The 16,968-nt window shown below is 44.4% G+C and overlaps 2 protein-coding genes across 2 annotated transcripts; one reads left to right on the forward strand and one right to left on the reverse strand.

The window, feature by feature from the left end:
• Window positions 1–605: 605 nt before the first annotated feature.
• On the reverse strand, window positions 606–12,108 carry NUF2 (NUF2 component of NDC80 kinetochore complex). Its single transcript, XM_002195785.7, has 13 exons — window positions 11,919–12,108; window positions 10,797–10,871; window positions 9,881–9,957; window positions 9,657–9,718; window positions 8,681–8,778; window positions 8,211–8,284; window positions 6,928–7,024; window positions 5,951–6,013; window positions 5,161–5,298; window positions 4,141–4,281; window positions 3,182–3,357; window positions 1,674–1,809; window positions 606–1,423 (listed from the first exon to the last, which is right to left on the reverse strand). The coding sequence occupies exons 1-13, from the start codon at window positions 12,039–12,041 to the stop codon at window positions 1,274–1,276; spliced, it is 1,410 nt and encodes a 469-aa protein (XP_002195821.5). The 5' UTR covers window positions 12,042–12,108; the 3' UTR covers window positions 606–1,273.
• A 1,227-nt stretch (window positions 12,109–13,335) lies between these two features.
• On the forward strand, window positions 13,336–16,784 carry LRRC52 (leucine rich repeat containing 52). Its single transcript, XM_002196923.5, has 2 exons — window positions 13,336–14,434; window positions 16,456–16,784. Exons 1-2 carry the CDS (start codon window positions 13,816–13,818, stop codon window positions 16,716–16,718), a joined length of 882 nt encoding a protein of 293 aa, XP_002196959.5. The 5' UTR covers window positions 13,336–13,815; the 3' UTR covers window positions 16,719–16,784.
• Window positions 16,785–16,968: the final 184 nt, after the last annotated feature.

The following is a 16,968-nucleotide window of genomic DNA, read 5'->3' on the forward strand; positions in this document are numbered from 1 at the left end:
GTAAATTCCTCATCACTGGGATACACAAGCATCATCTCCCTAGCCTAAGAATCTATACCTGCTGATTGAAGTATCCTCTGCAGCATCTATTGGAAGTTTTTGGGAATCTCTGTCCCCAGGGCTGTCTCCAGGCTGTGGAGTGCAGCCTCCAACCAGACTTTATAAGGAAGATGTTACTGCAATATTTCAAAGTGCACTGGTGGCATCAGGGACAGGGTTGAGTGGTGGAGGGGCAGTGCTGGGTTAATGGCTGCACTTCACCTTACAGGGGTTTTCCTGCCTAAACAATTCTGTTACAGTGTAAAAAATAAAAAGCTTAAAGCAAAATGTTAGAAGGGTCTGATGTTTCCATAAGAGCTCTAGAAGGAACAAGTACCTGCCCTTCCTAACTGACTTGCTAGCACCTCTGGCTGGTAAGAGATGAAGAATTAAAATTTTAAAGATGGCTTGAATCATCCTCCTCCTTTCAGCATAAAAGACTGCTCATAGCACATTCCTACAAATGTACAAAGCAACATTTTTCAACTGAAACCTTATGCCAAGTCAGTTAGGGGAGTGGAAAGACACAAGAGAAAAAGGGTTCAATATCTTTATAGCAACAAGAGTAAAGATTAACACTTTATTTTTTCCAAATAATGAAAACCACTGTGGCCATCACAAGTTAAGGTACAAAACATCAATCTATATTTAAGAGCATCCTAACACAGACTGATGAACACAGATGAGGGTTCAGTACCCCACAAAGCAGACACAATGAGTTCAAGCATTGAGAGAAAGTGTACTTTTAACTAAAATGATATTAAAGTGATACTTCTGAGTGTTTACTGTTCCAAATATTTAAGATGAGAGTAACTTGGCATTTAGATGGATGCTACTGCTCTGTCAGGATTTCAACATAATTGAATAATGGTGGTGGAGCATCACCTGTTACTGACTTATCTTGAACATTCAAGCCAGACCAAGGCACCAGGTGTTCCCTGATCAGTTTCCAGAACAGTTTCTACAAATGCAGGGTTCTCTCTAAAATGTTGAGCAGTTTGGTGCTAGCAAGACTTGCAATATTACCACTAAACACCAACAACTGAGTGTTTTCTTATCCATATCATCAAGCTCATGACATCAGGATCAGCCTGGAAAGTTAAATGCCTTCTGACATGGTTTTTGGGAAAGCTGGATTGGCCTGGAATTATTATCCTTCCTATGCAAAGCAGAAGCTCTTGAGTTCAGGAATGAGCACAAACACAATGAAAGTAGAAAACAAGTCTAGACAGGCTTAAGAAGCATCACCAGAAGACTGAATGCTTAACAGCCCTTCCCTTATTTCATCCATTTTTTCCGCTCTTGAGGCTTCAGAAGTCTTTACTGCCTTAAGGAGAGATTCATGACACTTGTCCAATACAGCCTTCAAAATTAGGTGTATTTCCTGGAAATAGAAAATAAAGAAGGAAAAAGAAATCCATCAGCAAAGTGAAATCTTTCTCAAGCACCAATGTCAAGTGAATGGTCTGCTGGACTCAAATGATTTCAAGGGTATCTCATCCATGGCTTAAGAAGCACCATTCACAGAACACAGGGGAGGCTGCTTAGAGGATCATTGCAATGTTCACACTACAACAGGAATGTAAAAAGATTCCTTTTGAGGGGAAGAGGTGGGTAAAAAAAAAAACCCTCACCTTGGCTTTGGTTGCTTTTTCTTCAGCATCATTCTTCAGCTGCTCAATTTTGTCCTTCTTTTGTTTGATTTCCTTGCGAATGGCCATAACTTTGTCATACACAGCACCCCTCTTCTCCTGGACTTCATTGAAATGTCTAAAGGTGACAGAAAAAAAGTTAGTACTGAGCCTTTTGACTCATTCCAGATTAAACTGAAGCCCACCATGAGCAAACCTTGCATTTTATGAGCATAAAACCAGAAGCAATGATGTAAAGAATTTACTTTCTCAGAAATTAATGCGACTTTTAAACTAGAACAACTTAGGTACAAGGAGCCCATATACACCTTCCCACCTCAAGGGAACAGTCAGGACATATTCTTTTATTCACCAGCAAAAGCTCTTTTCTTCAGCCAAGGTTACCTCCCTTCCCCTCTTGCTTATCAAAGAATCTAATTTTATCACTCAAGGGAAATACCTGACATTAAAAACAGAAATAGGCAGCAACTTTTGACAAAAAGGAGCATAAGATCATGTTGTTTTCATTCCTAAATTAAAAGCTACTTCTCACAGAATCATTTAAGTTGGAAAAGACCTCTGAGACCAACCTATGAACACCCCCTTGTCACTTTGACCATTGTACTTGGTCTTTCCTTGAGCACCTCCAGAGCCAGTGACTCCACACCACCCTGAGCAGCCCATTCCAAGGTCTAGACACCTTTCTCTCCAGAAATTCCTCCCAATGCCCAACCCATTTTCCTCCCAAATACTCTTGTAGCTGGTACAATACATTAAGTGCCATTCTGCACACCACACAAACCTCAAGCGTGACTAAATCTCACTTGACTCTCCCAGCCATGTGCAAGAAGCTCCCTTCCATCACAGCCAATAATGTTCCATATTCCCTTTCCTCTCTATCTGTGTAGATGAATATTGTTTAAAAATCAATTTTCTCCCTAACAGTTCAGCACCAAGCTCACAGTGAAGCCAGGGCCTTCCAGAGCTGCAGTTTGGTGCTGCCTTCAGCATATGGGAGGAAGGAAGAGGGGCTGGGAGGCTTTGATCAAATGACACTTTTCCTTTTGTTTTAGAAGCATCATGTCAGGATAATGCTCCTCTGAGATGCGAGCCCCATTTCCCCATGGGTCTTGAACATCTTTGATAATGAGCAAAAGTGGCAAGGGAAATTATGAAAAATTCATGAAAGGCAAATGGGGCTTTGTTGAAGTCTGATAAGTTGGAAAATTATCCCAATGTGACATTCTCTTTAAGAAGATAAAAGAATCAAGAATAAGCATTATAAATTAAATTAGTGCTCCAATAAAAGAATTGCTGTCAAGTCACATTGCAATTATTGATTTGAGACCCCAAATCCCTGCCTGCAGCATTGCTGGTCTTCATACAGAGCTGTCCCACACTGCTCATTTTCCCCTCACTGCTAAGCTGTGTGTTTGTAGCAGACATGAACTTTGGCAGCACATAACAAAGACATAAAGCAGCACCAGGCAGAAACATCAACTCCTCCATACTCGAGCACAGTGCACTTGTGCTGCTCAATGTCTTCCTGCATCTTTTTAAGCTGGGCCCCAGCTGTAGCAAGCTTCTCATGTTTTGCAGTGACCACTCTCTTTAGGCACGTTTCATCTGTATTGGCCTTTTTCAGCTCCAACTGAGCATTGTCAAGTTGGTCTTCCAGATTTCTGGCCTAGAGTACAGAAGTATAGAAATAAATAGAAATAAATTAAATGGGGGTGGGAAATTATCGAGACAGCATACCCTGTAAATGTGCCAAGATTGCAACCAGCTGGCTGCTTTTTGAAGATCTGATTGCCAGCTCCTTATCCCAGTTCCCTGGTCTTTCTCTGATTATAAATACATCCAAATGGACAAGACTCCATCCAGTAGGATGACTTTCAGAAGTGAATGTGACTTCTGCTATAGCTTTTTGCCAAGGGTAATTTGAACACATGCTATACAAATACCCAAAAAGACTCCATACCATTTTTCAATTGCTCCTAACAACTGCATTCTCCCAAAACCTAGTGGCAAATAGCAAGGGACTGTATTGTGACACACATTTCATCAGAGAATGTCTGGCTTAGTAATATTAATAAATTTAAAGCCATTTAAGACATGACTCTTCCTGAAGTAACAATTTTTTATTCTTAGTTTCCACTCTCAAGGCAGAAGAAACTCGTTTTCACTTTTCTTTTCCCATCATTTCCTACCAACAACCCCAAGACAGCTCCAACTATTTTAGGTCAGGTTTCTATGGCAACAAAGGCTTTGACTATTCAAAGTGGTCAATAGCTAGTGCATAGTACATTAGCTAGTGCCACCCAGCAAAGCAGCAGCAATGTTTTACTGACATTTTTAAGAAAGAATTTGGAAACTTCAAAATGTCATTCTTTACAGTGAAAAGGAAAGAGAGGAACATTGCTTAGACATCAAATTCTCCCTAACAGGATATAATTTGGATAATACAAACCTCTGATGTCACAACGGCCAGTCTCTCCACATTTTCTCCCTGTATTTCCATCTTCTTTTGGCATAACTGCAGTTCCATTTGGCACGATGGCAGAACCTCAACTACATCTCTATAACGTTCATATTTCGCAGTAACTTCTTGCTTTAAAGAGAGAAGACTATCAATAAACAGTTTTAGAGTTCTTTTATATGGAATTAAAGCATGTTGAACTTTGAACCTTTCCCTCATTGTTTAAAGACACTAGAAGCAATATTTAAGAGTTAGTGAAATGAGCTCTTCACTTTGTAAAAAAATAATAAAAGAAAGGCATTCATTTGAAAGCACAGAAATAAAGGTGACATAAAAGTGTTTTACACTGAATTAATCAGGAATCAGCTTTTTCCAAGAGCTTTCAGAAAAAATAAGCTGTACAGTGAAGAAATTATACACTGGTAAAACAAGAGTTATGTAAAGCTTTGTACCCGAAATTACAGCAATCAAGTTTACACCTTTGGAACAAAAATAACCTTCAGAGGCAAAGTGCAAACTTCACTAAAGTGTGAGCATTCTCAAACCACAAAAATGAGTGGATATTATAATAATTTAAAAAAAACAAACCAGAAAGCTGGGAGGGAACTCAGTGTTCAGCATATTAGCAAAGACATCCATTGATTCTAGAAACAGTGAAGGACAACAGAAGCACTATGAAACACATGTTCTAAATTCAAAGATATTTGGGAGCTGACAAAATATTGTCTCCTCTGGAGAGCAAACAGCCAAACAGATTCAAGAGTTCAACACATGATTTTACAAGTGACTGCAATCTTGCTTTTCAAAAGGAAAAAACAGTCCATCAAAAATAAACCACCACTACTACCACAAACCTTCAATTTCCTCTGAGGCTGTGATTTCATTTCAGACTAACCACTGTCCTGCTGGTGTTTTACCATCATTCAAAAAGCAGTTCTAGATGATGACAGTCCAGTAATACATGCCTTTTCTAACAGAATACCTCCTTGTGTGGACAGAAGAAAACCTCACCTTGGTTCTCTTCAGTTTCTCAATAGTCTCTTTCATCTGCTTGTTGTACTTTTTTCCTTCTTCTGGACTCTCCACAATTTGGGATTTCAGCTGCGCTTGTTCTTCTTTCAAAGCAGCCAAAGACACTTTACACTCATTCTAGTTAATGACACAGACACTTTCAATATTAGTGACTAGGTGAACAAAGAGGAATTGTGCAGCAAAGTTTGCCACGATCTTATGGCTAGACAGGTTCTTTGGTGTGTAGTCATTCTCATTAGGAAGTTCTGAAAATAAATTCCTCTGAACAGCATTAACATTCCAAATCAAAGCAATTAACACCCTATTTTGCTTCCCAGATTTGCTTTCAAGGCTGCAGAAGAGCAGCAGTTAACTAGTATTTTCCACCAAGAGCCTGCTAGCTAATCCTAGAATGGTTTGGGTTGGAAAAGACCTCAAAGATCATCCCGTTCCAACCCCCTGCCCTGGGCAGGGACAGCTCCCACCAGACCAGGCTGCCCCAAGCCCCATCCAGCCTGGCATATTGCCAGCAGAACTCCTGACCTAGGGATACTGAGGCACTGACTGCAGCATTCCAGAGCCAGCTCTGTCAGCCTGGGAGAAGAGCAACAAGTTCAAAACCTCCTGTTTTGCCTCATTAACCCGCTCTGTGTATGCAAGGTAAACCCACAGCACCTCAAAGGTCCAGATTTCTAGTGGCTTAATTCCAAGAATAATGTCATCCTAGAAAGAGAGATGATCATGATCTCTCAGTTATCTGCAGCCAGCACCCACACAGAGGTGTACTCACCAGTTTTTGGGTTCTCTCAGCAATATATGTCTTCTTTTGAGAAGTCACTTCTTGCAAAGCTGTCTGGGAAAAACAAAAAAAAAAAGGCACCAAGCTTTCAACAAGCATCTCTACAGCTGCTACCTGCCTAATCCTTCTATCACAGATCTGTCCAGAGGAGAAATCCCATTTATGGGTCCTATGGGTCCCACAGCAGACAAAACTATAGTCTGTAAGATTTCTAAGACAGGAAAGGAGAATATTGTCACCAAAACCACTGGAAGTACTAGGTATGCAGCCAGCAGTGGGTAACTAGGAATAGGGATAGGAGATTGGCCATCCCTATTCTCATTGACCCTGGCAGTTATTATACCCCCACAACTTCCTTTACCAGGGGCCTTGTTCTTCAGGGAAAAATATGATTTAATATAAAGCCCCAAATAATAGACAAACACATGGTTAATAATGCTAATAATAGAGACATGACTTAACAAAACAAAAAAATCCTCACCATAGATTATTAATTTCTTTCTCCCAAAGGAGCTAAAAAGGTTATCTGTGATTCCTGAGAGGCAAGTTTCCACTGTTGAAAAGTTACCCCTGCAATTAGCCCCATTCTTTTTGCCAGGCATTCCTTGGGTGACCCTTCTTAAGCTTCATTTCTTGCCATGGCTCACCTCCAGTTCCAATTCTTTGAATTCAAATGGAAAAGAAAGAGGAACATCCCTGTGTTCCTGTTTGGAAGTGTCATGTGCATCTCCCAAGTCACTGCAGAAATGCATTTCAAAAAAAGACTCAACTATACTTTTGTATTCCCTAAGTCTGATTTAAAGCACATTTCATATTCCTTACAGTGAAACAAAGAGGGGTCCAACAGCATTTTGCTAAAATGGCCATTGTTTTAAATCACTTTTGTCCACTGAGAGGGAAGGGAATAAAATCAAGAGAAGTGAGGAACCCACAGCAGATTTTCAGAGAAATACAGAACAAGATCCTACTTGTTTCCGACGATACTCCTGCCTTAGCAGTTGCTCCAGCTCCCGAATGTTCTCTGTGAGCTGCCTGATCTCTGCCTCGTGTTCAACTGGGACTGTGCTGAGGGAAAAATAAAGATATTGGGCAGTTTCAGCATCATTATTGTCCAGTCAGAGTACAGTAGATAAAACAATCACTGTCTCCACAGAGTTTACAGCCAGTAACTTCAGTAATCAGAGCAAGACAGACTCAAATGAATGTATCTTATTTTGCTTTGCTTGTAAGATTTTGCAGTTGAAGCATAATCTAAAGAGCTATTTCGGCAAGAAGTGGCACAAACATAGAGGACTAAGTTTAAAGATCATGTTAAGCAAAGCATGAAAATACAACACTCCTATCAGTTTTGGTGGTGACTTTCATTTACAAAATTTGCATATTACCTGTCATACAAACAGCTTATATTAGTGTAGACCTATCCCAGCTAGAGAACCCCCTGTGTAGCACACACCAAGAGCAGCTGTCAGAAAAAAAAACCACTTTGTTTTGAAAGCTCTCTTGGAAACCAGCCATTTTTTCATCCTATTATCCACGAGCAAAACCAAAACTTAATGGTTCAAAGACACAGGCAGCAGGGTTAAATGGCCTGAAAAACACAGACTGTGGCAAATATGTCAAATAACTAAGGAAGACAACTTTACTCATCTATTAAGTTAAAGATGAGCTTCCTCCAGCTGTTGAATGGATAAAGATACATCACTAAAAGCTAAATAAGAACAAAAAGTTTCAACCTAGCTCCCCACATACAAATACAGGATTCTTTCAATGCAACCATAAACTGTAAAAGTTGGGTTTTTTTTTTTCTTCTGCCAGCAGAGAATAAACCCCCCAGCTCCTTCTGCTGCCCTTCATTAGACTTGTGCTCCAGACCCTTCCCAGCTTCATTGTCCTTTTCTGGACACTCTCAATGTCCCTCTTGAAGTCAGGGGGACAACACATGGGTATGGCCACTGCCCTGGTCCTGCTGGCCACACTTGCTGATCCAGGCCAGGTGCCATTGGCCTCCTTGGCCACCTGGGCCCACTGTTGGCTCTTGTTCAGCCGCTTGCAACCAGCACCCCCAGGTCCTTTTCTGCTGAGCCACATTGCAGCCCCTCTTCCCCAAGCCTGTAGCATTGAACTAAGTTATTATGACCCAGGAATAGGGCTCTGCACTCAGATTTGTTGAGCTTCACACAACTGGCCCCCTGATCAGCCTGACCAGGAAAAGCAAGCAGTGCATCTCACAGCGCTTACTCCTCTCACTCACTTCAGTTTCTCCAGCTTCAGTGTTGCCTCACGATTCACAGTCTCCAGGTGCTGATTTTTCTCCATAGCTGATTTCTGCAAGTTAAATATTTAATTTTAAAGTGTGGTTTCTCTCTGGGCTTTTATTAGAGCCTTGCTCAACGTTATTTCACATGAAATGCACCATCTCTGAACAACTGAGACATTCAGAACAGAAGCTACCTACAACTGTTGCACCCCGCTTTTCTCAAAATGATACAAGGTGTCAATCCTTCACTCACCAGGCTAAAGTATCCAGTAAGTTATTGGAAAAAAACCCTTCAGTAGTATCCTAAATAATAACCAGTACCTTCCTGAATTACTTGGCTACATTTAACATCCCAATATGTTACATAAACTTGAAGTTGAACCTCAGTCTCCATGCTGCTAGTTCTAGGTTAACATCAGTTATACTTTTACAAGCATCTGGAATAAAACAGCACCTAATCTTACATAATTCAGTTGTAGCTCCAAGTAGGCCTCACGCCGGAACTCCCTGAAGTTCACAAAGTTGAGGATGCCACTCAAGAAGCGAACAGTCCTTTTTGTCTCTGAAACAGGAATTGCAAGAGGTCACTGAGCTGGTTTCCAAAAGCATTGCAATTGTTTCAGAAAAGTTGGGCCAAGCATAATTCAAGGAGACAGAAATTACAAAACACAATCCAAATTCGTTCTTCCCCCACTCAGCTTGCAAAGATTTCAGACTACACAAAAACCAGCACCAAGCTGGTTACCAACACTTAGCAATTCTGTGTAATTTAAGAAATTAATAATGGCACTTGGGAGAAAAGGCTGTTAGCACACAGCCTCCCATTCAAACAGAAGCCAGGGAGAAAGAATGTCAATCTTGAACTACAGCTCTGAAGAGAGAACCTCTCTGTAGCTATCAGCTGAACTGAAGGCAGCAATTTGAACTGAAGGGACTTTCCATCTTTATTCCAAGCAGACTTTCTGAAAGATGATTACAAAAGCTTTGAATGCCTTACACAAGACAGAACTAGAAGTGAAAGATTTCTTCAGAGCAGCATTTTCCAAGTTGTCTGCGTTGTGGCAGAATCACAATTGGGTGTTGAAAGGAGTGGAACACAGGCATCAGTTTAAGAAATCCCAAAGCATTCCAGAGCTGTCAGGGTAATTTTCATTCCCATCTATTATTACACTGTTATAAGTATGTCACAGCCCACCTCCAGACCAGCAGTTCAACAGACTCACAGCATTCAAAGCTGCCCTCAATTACTGACCTGCACCAGACCACAAAAGGAATAAGAACTGTCCCCTAGAACCAGCTTGTTAAAGAGTCAAAAGAGCACCAGAAAGGCAAGGACACTTCTCCACACTAGATGCCCATCTGGCTATGCCCAAGGAGAAAAACCACCTGGAATACCAAGCAGCACCCAGGAAACACAAGGATTACAAGGCACTTGCTTACTTGGGTTCAAAACATCAGCGATTTGGAAGTCACTAATCCGGCACATGGGCAGCAAGCGCTCCCTGCAAGGAGAACAAAGCACAACCTCAGCTGCAGTGACTGTGACTTGGGTCTGTTAACCACGGCTCAGTTCATGCCCTGTACCCATTTGCTACAAAATAGATCCTGTCCTCTCATCCCAGTGCATTTGCCCAGCAAGCACAAGACAAGCATCTTCTACTTACATGTGAATATACAAATTACAGACAGGTAGAAAGCCTTCATAGATCTGTGGGTACATAATGTCAACGTTGAGTGGCATCTAAAGAGTAAAAAGCGTCAGGAGAGAATATTTAAAACAAAAATTGTGCAGCATTTTCCACAGCATAAAATAATTCCAATAGATTAAAAACAGGGATGATGACCTTCCCATTCGAATGGAACACATATTAAAGGCTGAAAATGTCGTCAAGTTAATTAGCACACTATTTTAAGGGTCAAATTTGGCTGGAAAAGACATAAAAATACAATAACTAAAGCAGCAATGTTACACACTCTGGCACTGAATCTAAACTGTTTTATTTTGTTCATAACTTGTGCAGCACAACATTATACAGCTGCCAGAAAGAAGCTCCTTCTTGAAACACCCCAACATTTATACACTCAACTGCTTCATGAAGAAGTCAGGAGGAGAATGAATTGGTACACTGTCCCCTTTCTCTGACATTTTAAACCTCACACCACAGCACGGCAGCCGATGGCACTGCCTGGGAAGAACAGTTACCTTGTGCACATTTCCGTTTATCCACAAAAGCCATGAGACAAAAACATTTACTCTCGTTTTCAAGGATCAGTTCTTGCCTAACAGAGGCAGTAGATAAATTAACTGTTAATCAATTTCGGTATCAGTCCCTCCTCACTTTCCTCTCAGCTAATGGAGGAGTAGAGATGATCAAATAGCCAAAACAATATTCACATTCCTTCCAGATTAGTCCAACCTCCTCCAGCCATGGCCAAAGGCAGGAACCCAGTATAGATTTTCAAGGCATGGTGTCCCTCCTGGACCTTAGACATTTCTGGCACTCTTAGCATCCCAAAGAAAGGTAAGTCCAATATTCTTTTCCTTTCACTTCCCATCACCCCTGCCACAGGCAGCCCTACCATGTAGGCGTGCTCCAGTCGGATCCCACACACTTTCTGCAGGATTCTCAGGTAAATCATGTGTAAAACATCAAGCTGCAGGAAGAGAGAACATGACTCAGTACTCCATATGTTTGATTACTCGGGGCTCTCACACCAGGCCATGAAAGTATTCAGTTTTTAACATATGAAGGCTGATTTTACTGAGCCACCATGACAACAAAGTTTCACTTTCCAGCATTTCTCAGTTCAAGCATTATTTGCTGATAATTCAGTTTCAAGGGGCAGTAGTCAGCTCGAGCAGTTACAGCCTTGGGACTGGTTTTCATTACACTGCAGCTTGCTGAGCAGTTTCCAAACCAAGCAGTGCCAAAAGCCTAAAAAAGGTCACAGAAATTATAATCCTGTAGCAATGAGTGCCCTTCATTAGATTATTAAAACGAAGGTGAAAAAAAAATCACAAGCCAAACAATTTTTCATTTATAGCACTAATCTGTGAACAATTTTGCTTCTTAAAAACCATCCAAAAAAGCCAGCCTCTTCTCGCCGCAGGCTGAAACACAAATAATAACAGCATCAAGAACCACTCGGAGGCATGAACTCCTCTTTAAAGCCGCTTTTCTTCACTGGCTAACACTAAATGCTTAGAGTGATGGAAAGGAGTGAAGCAGGTTTAAAAGCACTAAATGGATCCGGCAGGATGTCGGAACCACTCGCAGGCATCAACTCCTCTTTAAAGCCGCTCTTCTTCACTGGCTAACACTAAATGCTTAGAGTGATGGAAAGGAGTGAAGCAGGTTTAAAAGCACTAAATGGATCCGGCAGGATGTCGGAACCACTCGGAGGCATCAACTCCTCTTTAAAGCCGCTTTTCTTCACTGGCTAACAATAAATGCTTAGAGTGATGGAGAGAAGTGAAGGAGGTTTAAAAGCACTAAATGGATCCGGCAGGATGTCGGAACGAGAGGCCGTGGCCGTTGTACCGAGCCCCCACAGAGCTGGGGAAGACAGGCCGTGCTGCCGGTGACAGCACCGCGCCTCCTGGCAGGCCCCGAGCCCGGCCCAAGCCCGTCCCACACAACCCCGCCGCCATCCGGGCCAGGCCGGCACGGCACGGAGCCTCCCCGCACCCCCCTCACGCACCCTGGGGCTGCCGAACACGTCGCCCTTGACGAGGTTGCGGGCCTCGGCGCCCTGCAGGATGTGCGAGCGGAGGTAGCTGATGATGTCGTCGGGGCTGTAGCGGGGGAAGGTCATGGTCTCCATGGCGGCGGCGGGACACGGCGGCGGCGCCGCTGCGCGCCCGCTGCTTAAATCGCCTTGTCCCGCCCCGCCTCCTCACTGACCTATCAGAGAGCGTATCGTCATCGGGGGGCGGGGCTCAGCGCGTTCCCGCCCTCTCCTGGCCAATCCGCGGCCGCGCTGCCGCGAGTGGGCGTGGCCCGGCGGGCCGTTGGCCGTGAGGGGAAGGGCGGCGTGAGGCGGCCGCGTCCCCGCGGTGCTGCCGGGCGGGGCTGTCACGGCCTCTGCAAGAGTCATAAAATGCCTGGAAGGAGCATTAAAGCTCACCTAGTTTTCCTCCTGATATGAGCAGGGACGCTTTCCACTACCCCAGCTTGCTCCAAGCCCTCTCCGACCTGGCCTTGAACACTTCCAGCGATGGGGTAGCCACAGCGTGTCTGGGCACCCTGTGTCTCATCACCTTCCCAGGGGAGAATTTCTCCCTAACATCCACTGTGAAAAATGCATATTATATGGCTCTACGCAGATAGTTACTATATGTATTATGTTATATTGATTAGTTGTGCTTTTTTAGTTAAGATTTTAGTAGTTAAAATAAAGACCATGTATTTGGGGGGGAGTTTTATTTTAGGAATGAGATACTCACTTCAAGGAACACCTAAATCTTCCAAAGGAGATGAATTTATGACTTCTTATCAGAAGAAGCTAACTACACCATGGGCATTAATGGAAATAGTTGACATACAACAGAGTTTCTTGTTTTGAATAGAATGTATGCATAACCATGAAGGATATATGAATATGTAACAAGTGTATTGGTTTAAGGGTGATTCCTTTGTTCATAAGACATGCTTTTCGTGACTTAGTGTCAGAGCATCCTGACATCGTAATTCTTTGTTTTTTATTGTCTTGTAATAGTCCTAACTCTAAACTTAATTACTCTAATAGTATTGCTATTTTTATAACAATTTCATTATTATTAATCTTTTAAAATTTTAAAAACCAAGTGATTGGCGTTTTTCACATCCACTCTAAACCTGTCCTCTATCAGTTTGAAGCCATTCCTCCTGGTTCTTTCATTACCTATCCATGTAATGAGTCTCTCTTCCTCCTTTCCAAAATCCCTTTAGGTGAGGCGTCCCCAGAATCCTCTCCAGGCTGCACAGCCCCAGCTCAGCCTGTCCCCACACCAGAATTGCTCCAGCCCTCTGAGCATCTCCGTGGCCTCTCTGGACCCACTCCAACATCGCCACATCTTGTGCCATGATCCCCAGACCTGGACACATTACTCCTACTACATGGGATAAAACCTCCTGGTTCCTGAAAGGAGACAAAGCCAGTCCAGCATTGCACAGGATTCTTGCCTAACCAGTACCGCCCCTTGCAGTGTGACACCATTTCTGATAAAATTTGGGCTGTTCACACTCTCCCCACAAAGTTTTGATGCTCCCACACCACGTGCAGCTTCCCGCACATCCACTCAGCTGGAAGCAGGTCAGCAAGGTCACAGCAGTGTCCCCGAAAACAGGCAGCTTCTGAAAGCCACTGACACCACGGAGGTGTCACCTGGCACCGGGTGTGAGACAGAGACGCTCCAGCCACTGTTCCACACTTGCCCATGTGAAAGCCAGGCTCGGTTTCCAGCTGGGCACTGTGCCAAGGGCTCAGGTGAGCCACAAAGTGCTTCCCGACAGCCTTGCAGCCAGACACGTCCTCGGCATGGCTGGGAGGGCAGTGCAGCTGCCATAGGGCTGCTTGCAGAACACAAAGGGCTAAGTGGCCTGGAAGGTCTCCAACCATGTCTCCTTCAGGTAGACCGTGGTCCCTGAGCCTCGTGTTTCTTCTGGGGGTGGCATCACAGGGGATCAGCTGCCCCAGCAGCTGTAGCTGTCAGTACCTGGAGGTGAACTGCACCGGGCAACAGTTGCAGGAGTTCCCTGAGGACATCCCTCTGGACACCAGGCAGCTGATTCTGGCAGCAAACAACGTCTCGTACCTGCCAGCACTGGAATTGAGCTTCCTGGCTGATTTGGTCTATCTGGACTGCAGAAAGAACCTCTTGGGGGATGACCTGGATTTCACTTTCATTGGTGTGGCCAGGCTTGTCTATCTGGACCTCAGCTTCAACAACCTCACACAGGTCACCTTCAGCACCTTCTCCCACCTCCTCAGCCTGGTGGTGTTGAAGATCTCGGACAATCCCAACCTTGTGGCCATCGAGAAGGATGCTTTTGCCAACAACACCTGGCTAAGGTACCTGGATGTGAGCCGGACGGGCTTAACCTTCCTGGACACCAGCACCGTCCGGGACTTGCCCAACCTGAGGCTTCTGGGGCTCAGTGACAACCTGTGGCACTGCAACTGTTCCTTTTTGGACTTCATCACCTGGATGATGGAGAGCGACGTGCATTTTCCAGGTGAGGGCTGTGTGAGCACAGATCTGTGTGGAACAGAAAGAACCCTCTGTTCTATTTCCTAAAAGTTCAGTTCACGGGGCTGTGCCATGGCATGCCATTTTCTGCTGCCACACAAACCAGGCATGGCAGCAGCTGGGTTACACACATGAAGAGTCCCGCTTGTTCACATCCCCAGGGCAGCCAGGGAGGTGTAGTGTGCAGCTGGGACACTGCTGCTTCCCTAAAACACCTGGATCCAGCCTCAGGTGTTTCTGTGCCTGCACAGCACCCCATGGCTGCAGCGCCAAGAACGAGGAGCCCAACACAGCTCCAGGGAGATGTGCACTGGGAAAATCATTGCTCTGAATTTCCTGCCTTGTCTCCACCCCAAAATCAGCTGTTGCCCATCATGAGAAATTCTATAACTGAGCCTTGGAGAGGCCGAGGCAGGGCAATCACCAGTTCCCTTTCCCATAAAAACACTGGTCCCAAGGGTGAAGTTTTGCTTTGCAGCTGCAGCACATGGACTTAGTTTTTCCAGACTGGAAAGAGACACAGAACAGCACTCATGAACAAGAAAAGCTTTGGTTTTAGTAATGCAGGGCACAATGGTGAGAGAGAGCTGCAAGAGAGAAATTGTTTGAGAAAGTCTGAATAAGAAAGGGCCACAAAAGAGCCCAAGAGGATAAAAGGGAAGGGCAGCTGGAAGCTGGTGTTAGGATAGAACTGAATTAAAGACGTCTCAGTGTCTTTATTAGATGTAGTAAGCTCCTTATAGACAATAAAGGGTTTTTTTTCCCCCACATGCAGTTATGGAACAGTGGAATAAAGTACAGCTCTCAGCAGTGAGACTGGAGATAACCCACTGAACCCTCCAACAGGAGAATAAAGCTCAAAGCCCAAAGCAGGCTGTTGGGGACGGGAGGAGTAGGAAAGGCAGCCTTAAACTGAGGGTTGTTCCCGGCCAAAGGGATACTGGGACAGAGCCCTGGAATCTGCTGCAAGCAGACCCCAGCCTGGCCTTTAGAAAGGCTCCTGACCTTCAGAAAGGTTCCTGACCTTCAGAAACTCTGTGCATCAGAGTTTTGAGCTCAGCCTGGGGGCTGACACAAAGCTGCCCAAGTTTGGATGGATCTGGGTAACAGAGAGATAAAAGCTCTTCAGTTTTGCTCAGGACCAGTGGAGAGATCAGCATGAACAACATCACTCAGCCATATACAATACACATATACAATACAGTGTAATGCAATAAAAATCCCCCAAGCCTTGTTCCCCTCCACCACTCCCATTCCATCCCTTGCATGGAGCAGTGCTCCCTTTCCCTCAGGCTCTTCCATCCTGTCCATCCAGCAGTACCCAACCTGTGCCCACCACAGTAACCATGGGGCTCAAAACCCGCAGAGGATGGCTGAGGGGCCACCCTGTACAACACTGATCCTTCACTAACTTGAAAGGGATCCGGCAGCATCAGTTTTACCACTGCAGATATTGCAATATGACAGGGTATGGTTGTTATTTCAGTGGAACTGAATCATTGATGAGTTGCCTCTGCTTGCCTCACAGAGCAGGTAAGGCTGTGCCTGACTGCAAACCACCCTCGTTGTCAAACACACAGCAGCCTCATTATTCCAGCATAATTTAGGCTCCACCACTTCAGAAGGTGCTTGAGATTTAAAAAAAAAACAACAAACACAGGTGCTCTTATATGAAGATGAAAGTGCTCAATCAGCAGAGATGAGGAGGGCAGGGATAGCAGTTTGCCACAGTGGCATAGTCCAGTGGGCAATATTATCCTGGGGAGCCAACACTGCAAAAATATTCTGGCAACCTAGGAATTGTGGTTTGGCAAGGGTTTAGCACAGGTTTAGCATGAGTTTGGATGTCAGATTTTCCCAAGCCATGGGGGGAGTGGGGGAGGGCATGAAGTCTGCAGTTATTTTTCAGGCTTTTAGCAAGCACTCCCATAATTTTTCTACCAGGACTCCTATTTATTAAATTATGATACAGGCTAGAGAGTCGTGCTTCTGCTCATCTCTCTGCAGATGCTGACGACATCACCTGCTACACCCCAGCAGGCCTGCGTGCCCTGAGGATGCCAGCAGCAGAGGCACAGCTCCACTTCAGCTGCCTGACCCAGCTGTACAAGCAGGATTATGTCTTTCTGTGCCTCGTGGGCTTCTGCATATTCCTTGCTGGCACCATGGCAGCCTGGCTGGCTGGCGTCTGTGCTGTCATCTACAAGGCCCATGCCTCAAAGGGAGAGGGAGAGGAAGAGGAGGAGGAGGAGGAAGACGCAGCCACTTAGAATCAGCCCTTCTGAACTCCCATTGTGGGCACCAAGGGCAGGTCCTTCCTGCCTGAATTCCCATGCTGCTCCACCTTAGATTTTTATTTTTTTTTTCGGTAAGTGAAATAAAACTACAAGAGAAGGAAGTATCTGCACTCCAGTTTCACTTGCTGTGCTCCCAGTTTCACTTGCTGTTCTTTACCCAGTCTTCTGCCATTCTGATTCAGGATTTTGGCAAAATATTCATTTTGGGTAGGTGTGAGAGGTG

This window comes from Taeniopygia guttata, chromosome 8 (genome assembly GCF_048771995.1).
Source record: "Taeniopygia guttata chromosome 8, bTaeGut7.mat, whole genome shotgun sequence".
Taxonomy (NCBI): domain Eukaryota; kingdom Metazoa; phylum Chordata; class Aves; order Passeriformes; family Estrildidae; genus Taeniopygia; species Taeniopygia guttata.